The sequence below is a fragment of the Salmo salar genome, chromosome ssa01 (assembly GCF_905237065.1).
Source record: "Salmo salar chromosome ssa01, Ssal_v3.1, whole genome shotgun sequence".
In the NCBI taxonomy this organism is placed as follows: Eukaryota; Metazoa; Chordata; class Actinopteri; order Salmoniformes; family Salmonidae; genus Salmo; species Salmo salar.
In genome coordinates this window covers 54,859,433-54,873,180 of record NC_059442.1, presented here as the reverse complement: position 1 = coordinate 54,873,180, position 13,748 = coordinate 54,859,433, and the positions used below count along the sequence as shown (strand labels likewise).

The following is a 13,748-nucleotide window of genomic DNA, read 5'->3' as shown; positions in this document are numbered from 1 at the left end:
CACACACGCACGGACGAACGCAAGCACACACACAAACAGGTGTACCTGCAAGTAAGCATGTCATTGTACTGTGTACTGTATTTGTGCATATGACAAATACGGTACATTCGGAAAGTATTCAGATCCCTTCCCTTTTTCCACATTTTGTTATGTTACAGCCTAATTCAAAAATGTATTACATAAAAAAAACTCAATCTACACATAATACCCCATGAAGCGAAAACAGGTTTTTATAAAATAAATAAAGTATTCAGACCCTTTGCTATGAGCTCAGGTGTATCCTTGAAATGGGTTTTCATGGCCGAACAGCCTAAAATCACCATGCGCAATGCCAAGCGTCGGCTGGAGTGAAGCTCACCGCCAAATCTTAACGCTACAGCACACAATGACATTACATTCTAGACGATTCTGTGCGTCCAAATTTGTGGCAACAGTCTGGGGAAGGCCCTTCCCTGTTTCAACATTACAACGCCCCCTGTGCACAAAGCGAGGTCCATACAGAAATGGTTTGTCGAGATCAGTGTGGAAGAACTTGACTGGCCTGCACAGAGCCCTGACCTCAACCCCATCGAACACCTTTGGGATGAATTGGAACGCCGACTGCAAGCCATGCCTAAACGCCCAACTTCAGTGCCCAACCTCACTAATGCTTCCATTCAGCCTCAAGAGCAAGTCCCCAAACCAATGTTCCAACATTTAGTGGAAAGCCTTCCCAGAAGAGTGGAGGCTTTTATAGCAGCAAAAGGGGGGGTTAACTACATATTAATGGCCATGATTTTGGAATGAGATGTTCGACAAGCAGGTGTCCACACACTTTTGGTCATGTAGTGTATATACTGTATTATGTGTGAATCAGTGTTAATGCTCCATAAAAGGTGAAACTTCTATGCTCCTCTGTGATAGGTTTATGGTCCATACTTACGTTAGGAACGAACCCAGCATCTATCTTCTTCTCGTAGACAGCGTCCCAGTTGATGTCAGAGAGGTAGGGAGCCGTCTGCATGTGAGACAGGCTGGAGAAACGATGCTCTGGGTTCACCGTCAGCAGCTGGGAGGCGCACGCGCGCGCGAACAAACACAATTATACCTCATTTAGACCCATTAAAGATTCAAAAGAATATCATCTCTACAGAGATACACTTCATTCCTTCCTAAATTACCCTCAGGGATTAATAAAGTCGTATTGAAGTGAAAAAAAAAACGTATGACTTTAGACAAAACAAGTTGAATGCTAAAATCAGATCCAATAACGTAGGTGGTGTCACCATTAGGGGGCACTCTTAAGTCAGCCACAGTCCTACAGTACAAGGATCAGGTCCCCTATGAATCCAAAATAAAGATGTTACCCTGATAAGCATAGACGGAATCAGAGAAGGATTGAGATCATTGTCAGGGGAGAAACTAAATACATGTGACTGGTATCAATAGTGTTATATCTACAATGGAGGAAAACAGCTGTTTGACTTCTCCCTGGTACAGCTTAACATACACCTAGGAGAAATTATTTTGGGGATGTGGTCTGTTGTCATGGCAACAGTCTCTCTCCCAATTCTCCCACTCCCGAAATTCCGACGGCGAGTCATTTCTCCCAGAGGGCTGGTTAAGTCTGTCTCGGTGGAGTTCAGACATGGTAATAGATCAGCAGCCGAGCGGAAGAGACCGATGCCATCGCTCTGGAGCCTCCACTTTGGCTCTGAATGGAGCAGACACGCACAGAGTAGACCCTCACTCCTCCGTCTCCCTGCCACTCCATCAGTCTCTCCTCCCTGACCTTATCTCTCTCAATCTCTCCCGTTCTTTCCCTCTGGCCTCATGCCATTCTCCCTCCATCCACGTTCACCTCCACTACTGCTGCGAGCCCCCGCCCCCCACGCAATTATGATTAGCCTCCCACTGTCTTCTGACCACTGCCTCGACTCTCTACTCCATTGTACACTCTCCCCCGACAACTCTCCACACAGCAGTCCATCTCTCCACTTCTGGTCCATCTTCCCTCTTCCCCTCATCTTCCCTCTTCCCCTCATCTTCCCTCTTCCCCTCATCTTCCCTCTTCCCCTCATCTTCCCTCTTCCCCTCATCTTCCCACTTCCCCTCATCTTCCCACTTCCCCTCATCTTCCCACTTCCCCTCATCTTCCCTCTTCCCCTCATCTTCCCTCTTCCCCTCATCTTCCCTCTTCCCCTCATCTTCCCTCTTCCCCTCATCTTCCCCTCATCTTCCCTCCTCTTCCCTCCTCCCCTCTCCCCTGCCCTCCTCTGCTCTTCCCTCCTCTGCTCTTCCCTCCCCTCCTCTCCTCTCCCTTGCCCTCCTCTGCTCTTCCCTCCTCTGCTCTTCCCTCCCCTCCTCTGCTCTTCCCTCCTCTGCTCTTCCCTCCCCTCCTCTTCCCTCCCCTCCTCTTCCCTTCCCTCCTCTTCCCTTCCCTCCTCTTCTCTTCCCTCCCCTCCTCTCCCCTCCTCCTCTCCTCTGCCCTCCCCTCCTCTGCCCTCCCCTCCTCAGCCCTCCCCTCCTCTGCCCCTCTGCCCTCCCCTCCTCTCCTCTCCCTCCTCTGCTCTTCCCGCCTCTTCTCTTCCCGCCTCTTCTCTTCCCCCTTCTCTTCCCGCCCCTTCTCCCTTCCCTCCTCTGCTTTCCTCTCCTCTCCTCTTCCCTCCCCTCTCCTCTTCCCTCCCTCTCCTCATCTTCCCTCCTCTCCTCTCCTCTTCCCTCCTCTCCTCTCCCCTTCCCTCCTCTCCTCTCTCCCTCATCTAACCTCCCTCTCCTCTCTTCCCTCCTCTCTTCTTCCCTCCCCTCCGCTTCCATTCCCTCCTCTTCCCTGCTCCCCTCTTCCCTGCTCTGCTCTGCTCTCCTCTTCCCTCCTCTCCTCTTCCCTCCCCTCCCTTCCCCTCCTCTTCCATCCTCTGCCCTCCTCTTCCCTCCCCTCCTTTCCTCTCCCCTCCTCTTCCCTCCCCTTCCCTCTTCTCCTCTCCCCTCACTTCCCTCCCCTCCTCTTCCCTCCCCTCCTCTTCCCTCCCCTCCTCTTCCCTTCCCTGCTCTTCCCTCTCTTCCCGCCTCTCCTCTTCCCTCCTCTCCTCTTCCCTCCTCTCCTCTCCCCTCCTCTCCTCTCCCCTCCTCTCCTCTCCTCTTCTCTCCTGCTCTTCCCTCCTCTCCTCTCCTCTTCCCTCCTCTGCTCTCCTCTCCTCTTCCCTCCTCTCCTCTCCCCTCATCTTCCCTCCTCTCCTCATCTTCCCCCCTCTCCTCTTCCCTCTTCCCTCCTCTTCCCTGCTCTCCTCTTCCCTGCTCTCCTCTTCCCTGCTCATCTCTTCTCTTCCCTCCCCTCCTCTTCCCTCCTCTTCCCTCCTCTGCTCTCCTCTTCCCTCCTCTTCCCTCCTCTTCCCTCCTCTGCTCTCCTCTTCCCTCCTCTGCTCTCCTCTCTTCCCTCCTCTGCTCTCCTCTTCCCTCCTCTGCTCTCCTCTTCCCTCCTCTGCTCTCCTCTTCCCTCCTCTGCTCTCCCCTCTGCTCTCCCCTCTGCTCTCCCCTCTGCTCTCCTCTGCTCTCCCCTCTGCTCTCCTCTGCTCTCCCCTCTGCTCTCCTCTGCTCTCCCCTCTGCTCTCCTCTTCCCTCCTCTGCTCTCCTCTTCCCTCCTCTGCTCTCCTCTTCCCTCCTCTGCTCTCCTCTCCTCTCCTCTGCTCTCCTCTGCTCTCCTCGCTCTCCTCTTCCCTCCTCTGCTCTCCTCTCAACTTTCCTCTCAACTTTCCTCTGCTGTCCACTTTTCCCCCTCCCCACCCACCTTCCTCATGAGATGGACCAGGTCCTTGGGCCAGGCGGTGTTGTACTGCACACTGACGGTACTGAAGAGCTGCATTAAAGACTCCACGGAGTTACTGGCATGGATTTCATAGGGCCTCTGACAGAGGGAGAAAGAGAGAGAGGGTACGAGGGAGAGGGAGGGAAGATAGAAAGATTAAGGGGGCATGAGAGAGAGGCAGGGAAAGAGAAAGAGTGAGAGAAAAAGAGGGAGGGAGATAGAGGGGGAGGAAAGCATAGACAGACAGTGAGAGAGAGCGATGAGTATCAACCACATACAGTAAGCGTCAGTTGTCATAACTCAAGATCAGCTCCACTTCCCATAATGCCTTTCCTTACCCATCCACGCAGCACCTCGAAGACCGTCACGCCTAGTGACCACCAGTCCACCTCAAAGGCATAACCCGTCCCCCCACTCACAAAGGACTGGAAGATCTCTGGTGCTGAAGGGGATACAACTCAGTCAGGGTCAGACAGTTAGGCTACACCCAGTCAAGACCATAGCTTACTGATGGACATTTACACAGTATGTTAATGATAAGGTTTCCGGGTCCCAGATCTGTCTTGTCATAGTTGTGGCAATGACCATAGGAGTTGGCAAGACGCCACAAACAGATCTGGGACCAGGCCAGTGATAAGGGTTTCCAAGGTTTGAAGGAATAACAGGTGAGAGTCTTACCCATGTAGGGCTTGGTTCCAGCTAAGGCAGTGGCCCTCTCTCCATCCTTGATTATTGTAGCAATGTTGAAGTCTGTCAGGTGGGCGTGGCCTGTGAAGATATTGTGCTTATGCTGCATTCATAACATCTAATTTTATTGGTTAGTGGGAAACGGGTCTACCATCTCTGAGCTCCGACTTCTACCATATGCTGAACTCTCACATCACATATTAAGGAAAATACCTTGCCAACAGCATTTTCGGCAGTTAAATGGAACAATAAAACATGATGTATAAAAACAATCTATTAATATGGTTTTTGAACACTAGAATTTGTTATTAGTAGTATTTTCCAATTTTCCCACTTGTCATGAATGCAGCATCAGAACCAAACTACTTATATTTAACACTACATCCATAAAATTCAAAAAACATGTTAAATAAACTTCAAGCTACAGTATCTAACTCTGACTAACTAACTGTAACGAAAAATAAAACACAAATAGCTTAGTGAAAACATGATTCAGTGTGTCAACAAGACTTGTGTGCCGGAGTCTGGTCTAGTGGTAGTACTGCCAAATCCAGACCACATATAACCGCTAGCGAATGGTTATGAGTCCTGCCACGGGCCCCTACTAATGTGAAAAATCTGTTGATGTGCCCTTGAGCAAGGCACTTAACACTCCTTTTCTCCAGGGGTGCCAAAATACTATGGCTGACCCTGTAAAATAACAAATTTGACTGCACCTATCCGGTGTAGGTGACAATAAAACATATACAGTGCCTTGCAAAAGCATTCCTTTCTTCACATTTTGTTGTGTTACAAAGTGGGATTAAAATGTATTTAATTGTCCTTTTTTGTCAACAATCTACGCAATATACTCTAATGTCAAAGTGGAAGAAAAAAAATGTAATAACTAAAATAGTCGTTGCAGAAGTACTCAAACCCCTGAGTCAACACGTTAGAAACACATGTGGCAATAATTACAGCTGTGAGTCTTCTTGGATAAGTCTATAAGAGTTTTGCACATCTGGATTGCTCAATTTTGCCGATTATTCTTTTCAAAATTCTTCAAGCTCTGTCAAGATGTTGGGGATCATGACTAGATAGCGATTTTCAAGTCTTGCCATAGATTTTCAAGCAGATTTAAGTCAAAATGATAACTTTGCCACTCAGGAACATTCACTGTTTTCTTGGTAAACAACTCCAGTATAGATTTGGCCTTGTGATGTAGGTTATTTTCCTGCTGAAAGGTGAATTCCTCTCCCAGTCTCTGATGTAAAGCAGACTGAAGGAGTTTTTTCCTCTAGGATTTTGCCTGTGCATAGCTCCATCACGTTTATTTTTATTCTGAAAAACTCCCCAGGATTTGCCAACGTCAAGCATACCCACACCATGATGCAGCCATCACCATGCTTGAAAATAAGGAGGCAGTTACTCAGTGATCATGCATGGCGCTACACCGGTGCTGGTGGGGGGGGGGCAGTCGGCCTACATGTATTTTTGCAATAGAAATATAAATCGCTATAACATGCTGACCACACCGCTCGCGCACTGGAAAATGAATGTACACATACATGTTATTCAATCATTGCACCCACACTGCTCCCGTGCGCCAACGAGCGTCTGCGTTGCCAAGCTCTAAAATAGAAGTCTGTTCTATTTGTGACGCTGAACGCGGTGCAAGTCCTGCCTCTCCCATCTCCTCATTGGTTTATAGAAGCAGATACCCACGTGCCATCTCCTCATTGGTTATACCCACGTGGGTGATTGAAAGAGAACTGAGTTCATCGGTTGTCATGGTAATACTATGAAAGTTTAGATGCCAATCGCCATATAACATCCAAAAAAGAAAAAGCCTGGAAGGAGGAGAGATGACTAGAAACGATTCTGTTGACCGTTTTATGTGTGGATTAATTGTTGGAGTAGAGGACCTTGTGCATTTCAGGTAAAATAACAATTCTACGTTTATATCCCAGGACAAATTAGCTAGCAACTGCAAGCTAGCTAGCTAAATTGCCATAAATGTTTAATGCTTTTCGACCTGTCCCCAAAATAATAGAATTGGTTCAGAGTTTGTTTTGATATTTCAACCTGTGTGTTGTGATCATGTTTGGTGTGGGGGGGACCAAATCAATTTGCGCATTATGGTGCACGCGCGTCTGGTTTGGGTACGGGTAAGATTGTGATGATAGCCAGCTAGTTTTACACCATGTGTGCACAGTTAACAGGCATGGGATAAATGCACTTCTCGTTGTGGCTGCACGTTGGATATTATTCATTTCATTTCTGACGTTGTGATAGACATTTCATCCAAAACATTATTACCAATGCACAGTTGTCTGATTATGCATGTGGAATAAAAGCACTTCTTGTTGTCGTCGCATTTTGGATGTCGTGTTGTTATGGCTGTAATACGCTTTTGTCATTGCCTTGTGGTCACTTGTATTAGGCTTATAGATATTTTGTTGAATATGTTTTTGGCCACACTTGCTCCCGCTTTGGCCAAAATCAATTAAAAACGACATTCATATCGAATGTGCTTTGTGCCATATCTGTTTCTATTGAGAAAAAAAATCAACTATTTTCTTAGCCCCCCCCCCCCTTAGCCCCGGGAGAGAAATAATCCTGGCTGTGCCTGTCAGTGATGTGTTGTGTTGGATTTGCCCCAAACATAAGGCTTTGAATTTGGGCCAAAAAGTGTTTTCCTTTGCTGTGTTTTTTTTTGTTGAGTATTACTTTAGTTTCTTGTTGCATACAAAATGCATGTTTTGGAATATTTTTATTCTGTATATTTGTATTCTTCTTTTCACTCTGTCATTTAGGTCATTATTGTGAGTCATTACAATGTTGTTGACCCATCCTCAGTTTTCTTCCATCACAACCATTGAACTCCGCAGCTGTTTTAAAATCCCTGAGCGGTTTACTTCCTCTCCGGCAACTCAGTTAGGTAGGACACCTGTATCTTTGCAGTGACTGGATGTATTGATACACCATCCAACGTGTAATTAATAACTTCACCATGCTCAAAGGGATATTCACTGTCTGCTTTGTCTTTATGTTTAACCATCTACCAATAGGTGCCCTTCTTTGCGAAGCATTGGAAAACCTCTCTGCTCTTTTGTGGTTGAATCTGTGAAATTGCTCGACTCAGGGACCTTACCAATTGTATGTGTGGGGTACAGAGATGAGGTAGTCATTCAAAATCATGTTGAACCCTATTATTGCACACAGCGTGAGTAAATGCAACTTGTTATGTGTCTTGCCATAACAAAGGGGTTGAACACTTATTGAATCAAGACATTTCAGCTTTTCATTTTTAGTTCATTTGTAAAAATGTCTAAAAACACAATTCCACGTTGACATATGGGGTATGGTGTGTAGGCCACTAACGCAAAATCTCAGTTTAAATGTAAATTCAGGCACAACAACAAAATGTGGAAAAGTCAAGGGGTGTGAATACTTTCTGAACGCACTGTAGTATGTTACATGAAGGTAAAATACGTACACAGGTCTATCTGTGACATGTCGCGAACATGTAATGAGTACAGGATAAAGTCATCTCTAAGAGGAGGCATGCTCACCTTGCTCATCCAACAAGATGTTGTCTGGTTTGATATCCCTGTGAGAGAAAGAAGGAGAGAAACACAGATAAATCAGTGTCTAAGAACATGGAACTATTTATAGTCAATATAAAACATGTGCCACAGAATGTGTGTTTCTAAGTGCGCACGTGCATGTGCTTGCACGTGTGTGGAACAGAATGGGTAGCTGTATGTGTTACATGTGTATCGGCATGTTGAGGCTTGTAGGTGTGTGTGTGTGTGTCTCTTGGCGTATTTTATTCTATGCTTACATCATGTGGCTGTGTATTACATATGTGAATGCGTGCCTATGTGTGTATGTGTTCCGATCCCTACAACACTACATTGGACATGGATGAAGGGGAACATGGCGATTTCCAATCCAATCGCTTGGGAGACACTTGCAGGTTTTCTCCACACATGCTTATTACATGGGGCATCCATGCAGTGGAGACCCAACACAAACAACAACACCTTGGTGTTTACCCACCAGCGCAGCCCACAGCCAATTAACAAAGCCCACACCACTTTTTAAATTATGCAGCCTGTCACGCAAGTGTGACTAATACATTTAGTCCACATAGAGTCTCATACACTAACATGATATTAGGATATATTATCAAGACCATACCAGGATATATTATCAAGACCATACCAGGATATATTATCAAGACCATACCAGGATATATTATCAAGACCATACCAGGATATATTATCAAGACCATACCAGGATATATTATCAAGACCATACCAGGATATATTATCAAGACCATACCAGGATATATCATCAAGACCATACCAGGATATATCATCAAGACCATACCAGGATATATCATCAAGACCATACCAGATATATCATCAAGACCATACCAGGATATATCATCAAGACCATACCAGGATATATCATCAAGACCATACCAGGATATATCATCAAGACCATACCAGGATATATCATCAAGACCATACCAGGATATATCATCAAGACCATACCAGGATATATCATCAAGACCATACCAGGATATATCATCAAGACCATACCAGGATATATCATCAAGACCATACCAGGATATATCATCAAGACCATACCAGGATATATCATCAAGACCATACCAGGATATATTATCAAGACCATACCAGGATATATTATCAAGACCATACCAGGATATATTATCAAGACCATACCAGGATATATCAAGTCTTTTTTTAACTGGTGTATTCCTCAAGAGGTTTAATGGGGCTCCCGAGGTTTAAGGCACTGCATCTCAGTGCAAGAGGTGTCACTACAGTCTCTGGTTCGAATCTAGGCTGAATCACATCCGGCCGTGATTGGGAGTCCCATAGGGCGGTGCACAATTGGCCCAGCGTTGTCCGGGTTTGGCCAGGGTAGGCCGTCATTGTAAATAAGAATTTGTTCTTAACTGACTTGCCTAGTTAAATAAAGGTTAAATAAAAAATGAATGAAAATGGAACTGTAATACCAAGCCATTTAGCCCACAGAGTCCTTGTCTCATACACTACACTACTATAAAATGCATGTGCACTAAGGCTATGCTATACCAAGAGGTAAGGCTCTGTTGCTAACTGATGTATTTCTCAAGAGATTACAATGGAAATGTACAGGAGGAACTCCAGTATGAAAGTCCCGATATCGCCACAGTGGTTATTTGACGCAAAACCAGCTCATACACTCCACTAAAGTAACATTCCTGTTAGCGCTGAGGCTATACTATACCAAAAAGTACATCTCTATTGCTAACTGATGGATTTCTCAAGAGGTTTAATGGAAATGCATTCTATTCATACCCTATAGCCATGCGAGAAAATCCAATATGAAAGCTCTGCCACCCTGCCATACCGCCACCGTCGTTATTTGATATGTAAAACCATACAGAGCATTGCTCATTGAACACAATTTTTATTTTACGTGACTAGCAATGCAGTCAAACGTGTTTCCCAAGCATGGAAACTCCAGCAGCAGACGACTGACAAGTGTGAGATGGGATTCCACCTCAAAGCCCTCCACTTTAGAAGTGGGAAGTTAACATTTTTTTTCTCACTGTTTCAGTTTGTCTCCAGTGCAGAAGAAGAAGAAAAGAGGGGGAATGTTTTGGCGTTCTTTGGGGACTCCTTCGCTTGGACTAATTTTTCATTCCTCGGGCATCATGGCAGCAGCAGACTGTTGCTAGGAGACACTTCTTCCCCCCAGTTGGTGCAAAAAAAGAATAGTATTTTCCTTTCACAAACCCACAGCGTGAAACCACATTGTAGAGCAGGAGATGGCCACAGATACCTAGGGATTGGACTTGGCCTCCTTCAGCAGACACAATTGTGTCAGTCAGAACAGTTGATGCCAGGATGAGATTAAAACAGAGACTTGGTAAAACTCACTGAATCTCTTTTTAACTGACTTCATTGGTATTTAGATAATCAAGACGGCTTGGGCGATATACCGTATATCGCGGTATTTCGAAATACCGATGGTATGACATTTTTTGGGGGGTTTGGGGGGGGGCCCCCCGCCTCGCAGGGTCTGCCTCGGTGCTGAACTACGCCACTGCTTATAAGTATAACTATGAGAAATCTAAGATGTGTCAAATAAATGATATCCAGCTCAGGGCTCCAGCTAGGTTTACTAACTTGCTAGCTAAGTGGCTAGATCAAGCTGCTTGGTTACAGTAGAGACATTCAATCCCCTCCTGGATCAAGATCCCTGTTGCCTAAATTGTTTTGTGCGTAAAAAAATAAATACATATTTTACAATAGCACCCCCTTGTGTGTGCACTTCTGGTAATACCGTATACCCCGGTATGGTACAGAAACAGTATGACAATCTGGATACCGCCAAACCCTATCGTGAAGCACATTTATCAAGTTCACGAGGTGAAAATGTTTTTAATTAGCTGCTGAGTTTAAGAAAGGACAAGTGTGATGATCTAGTTGGATTGACACCATTTGGTGTATGTGTGCGCTCAACGGCACAAACGCACACACGCACTCACCTTCTAACCAGTACGCAAGCACCCACACAGTTCTTTGCACTTTCGAGGAGCGATTTGCTGAAAACGAGCTTTGGAATAAAGGTTAAAACATTTTGAGGCCATCAGTGAGTGGAGTTCATGGTCTACAGGGACATAAACACTTTTCATTTACAGCACTGACACTTTTCACTGCACTCGGCAATTTCAACAAAAACTCACGACTGCAAGTCATCCCACGCTGAAGAAGATTGATGGTTACAGCAACATAGATACCAGAGCTTTGTTTAGATATGCAAAGAAGCAAAAAATGAAAGGAGAATGCCCAGGTGATTATAGAGACAATTCTGTTCAGCAAACAACAGACTGCTGGACACACATAGCCTATAGGCTACTAAACCCATTTAAGTTTCAAAATCCGATGGAGAGAACTCAGCTCCTTAAAAAGCATACAAAGAACTGAACCACTGTCCAGTGATATACTAGTCAATTAAAAGCTGTGGCTTTTCCTCCAATGAGCCCACAGATTGAAAGGCTACATCATCAGACCAAGAGCGGCGGTTCTCAAGTACTGCAGTGAGGTGAGCATGTAGCCGGTGTCAGAGCTGGGACAGTGAAAAGAGTGATGCAGGACTATCCGCTCTGCCCGGGGACACACAAGACAGATGAGAAAAGGATGATGATGAATCATAACACCCCCTAACGCAGGCCATTCATCTCCCTCTGGACATGCAGGTGATGGGATGTCGGGTCTCTGGAACAGGGAGTGGGAGAGAGAGGGCCAGGAGTACCAGGAGTGGCACCCAGGATAGGCGTAATCGGGGAGGTAAGACGAACAGCTAAAAGCAGACGGTGGCCAGCTGTGTGTTAGCAATCACCTGCTGGGTGTTTTGGCGAAACGGTGTCGTTATTCTAGCCCATACCTGTGGATGAGGTGCCTATATGTAGCCCAGTGCAGTAGATGTTGTGTCTATGGATGTTGCCCATACCTGTGGATGATGTGCTGGTTCTGCAGGTAGTCCAGTGCCAGGGTCATCTCACACAGGTAGAGTTTGACAGCGTCCTCGTTGAAATGGACGTTCTGTTGGAGGTGGTAGCGCAGGTCTCCTCCCAGCAGCAGATCCACCACCATGAACATGTCCTCCTCGTCCTGGAACGAGTACCTGGGACACAAGGCAGCGGTCAGAGGGCTCAGTCAAGATCCTGTTAGGGCCAGGATACACACACACACGGGAACATGACACACAGGCGCAAGACAACATGCTGACCACATGCCTCCTGCTGAACCCTGCATCTACCAACCGCAAAAACACACAACAGTAAAACCGTAGCATATCTCACACAAGACACTCACTATGCATGTGTGGAACTGAGTTTGCGTGTGCAAATCAGGGCTCTCCAACTCTGTCCCTGGAGAGCTACCGTCCTGTAGGTTTTCATTCCAACCCTAATCTAGCACACCTAATTCTAATAATTAGCTGGTTGATAAACTGAAATCAGGTTAGTTACAAGTGGGGTTGGATCGAAAACCTACAGGAGAGTATCTCTCCAGGAACAGGGTTAGAGAGCCCTGGCCTATAGCCTATTATGTGTTCATGTACGCAGGAGTTGGTGTGAGTGCGTACTCACATGAAAGCTCAAAACAAGCACCGTGGGAGCGATAACTTTGAGAGTGATCGTTATCTTAAATGAGCTGACATTTGTCGGAGTGTGTGAATGCAGGAGAGTGATTGCCAAATTAAGGCGAGAACAGAGCCAGCCTTTGATTGATGTCTCTTACTTGAAAACGGCTGATGGACGGCTAAAGATCGTTGTCAATCAGGCTTACTAATCAAGCACATCACATTAAAACTCATCCAGAAAATAATCTGGGTGGGATTTGGGACACTCTACTACACCCTCTCTCCACAGGTGTCGACTAAAACACCAAGCCCTAGCAGCACACTAGAAATACAAACCACACAGTACATAAACACAAAATGTCAGAAACCCACAATCATCTCACAGTAGTCACAACAGAGAGAGAGCGAGAGAGCAAGAGAGAGAGAGCGAGAGAGAGAGCGAGAAGGCTTTCCGGAGGCGCTCAAGCCGAGAGATAGCGGGAGATTTCTTTATTTTCCCATTAAAGCCTGGTAGATTATTGCAGCATTATTATATATTTTTCATCTTGGCAGATTTCCTCATCCTAGCTCTATATCACCAGGCTTAACCCCACACACTCAGGGGGCATTTTGATTGGCCCTCTCCAGGCGCAATTTCTTGCTCTCTATATCCGAGAAAATGGAGCACCATGTTTCAGAGCGAGTGAAAATCAACCTATCCTCTCCAAGACATCGGTTTTGCAACGCCGAACGCTGTTCACAACAATATCAAGCCTGACGTCAAAAGGAACACACCGATCAACTGATGAAATGGTCTGATTTTGAAAAAGATTACTGCCTCAATGAATATTCCCCATCAAATAAAAGAAAAATGATTGACAGGGGTTTCCTATTTCTGTCAGAGGGATTGGTTGAGAAGAAGTTCTGAGAAGGAGGGATTGGGAGGGATCCATGCTAAACACAATATTGGACTTATGTGATCAGCATTGTATAAGGTTATTATTGTAAGTCAGTGAAATCATCTATAGCCTAGGGCAGTGTTTCCCAAACTCGGTCCTGGGGACCCCAAGGGGAGCACGTTTTGGTTTTTGACCTAGCGCTACACAGCTGATTCAAATAACCAACTCATCATTAATCTTTGATTATTTGA

At 45.7% G+C, this 13,748-nt stretch overlaps 1 protein-coding gene across 1 annotated transcript in view; it reads right to left on the bottom strand.

Annotated features, from left to right (window-relative positions):
• The window catches only part of LOC106605062 (serine/threonine-protein kinase 32C), a 104,140-nt gene that overhangs the window by 7,311 nt on the left and 83,081 nt on the right, over window positions 1-13,748 (bottom strand). Inside the window, exons 4-9 of the mRNA XM_014200324.2 lie at window positions 11,987-12,160; window positions 8,023-8,060; window positions 4,460-4,549; window positions 4,120-4,223; window positions 3,764-3,880; window positions 923-1,048 (exon numbers count right to left, since the gene is read on the bottom strand). Of these exons, the coding sequence (XP_014055799.1) occupies window positions 923-1,048; window positions 3,764-3,880; window positions 4,120-4,223; window positions 4,460-4,549; window positions 8,023-8,060; window positions 11,987-12,160 (649 nt within the window). The remainder of the gene's footprint in view (window positions 1-922; window positions 1,049-3,763; window positions 3,881-4,119; window positions 4,224-4,459; window positions 4,550-8,022; window positions 8,061-11,986; window positions 12,161-13,748) is intronic.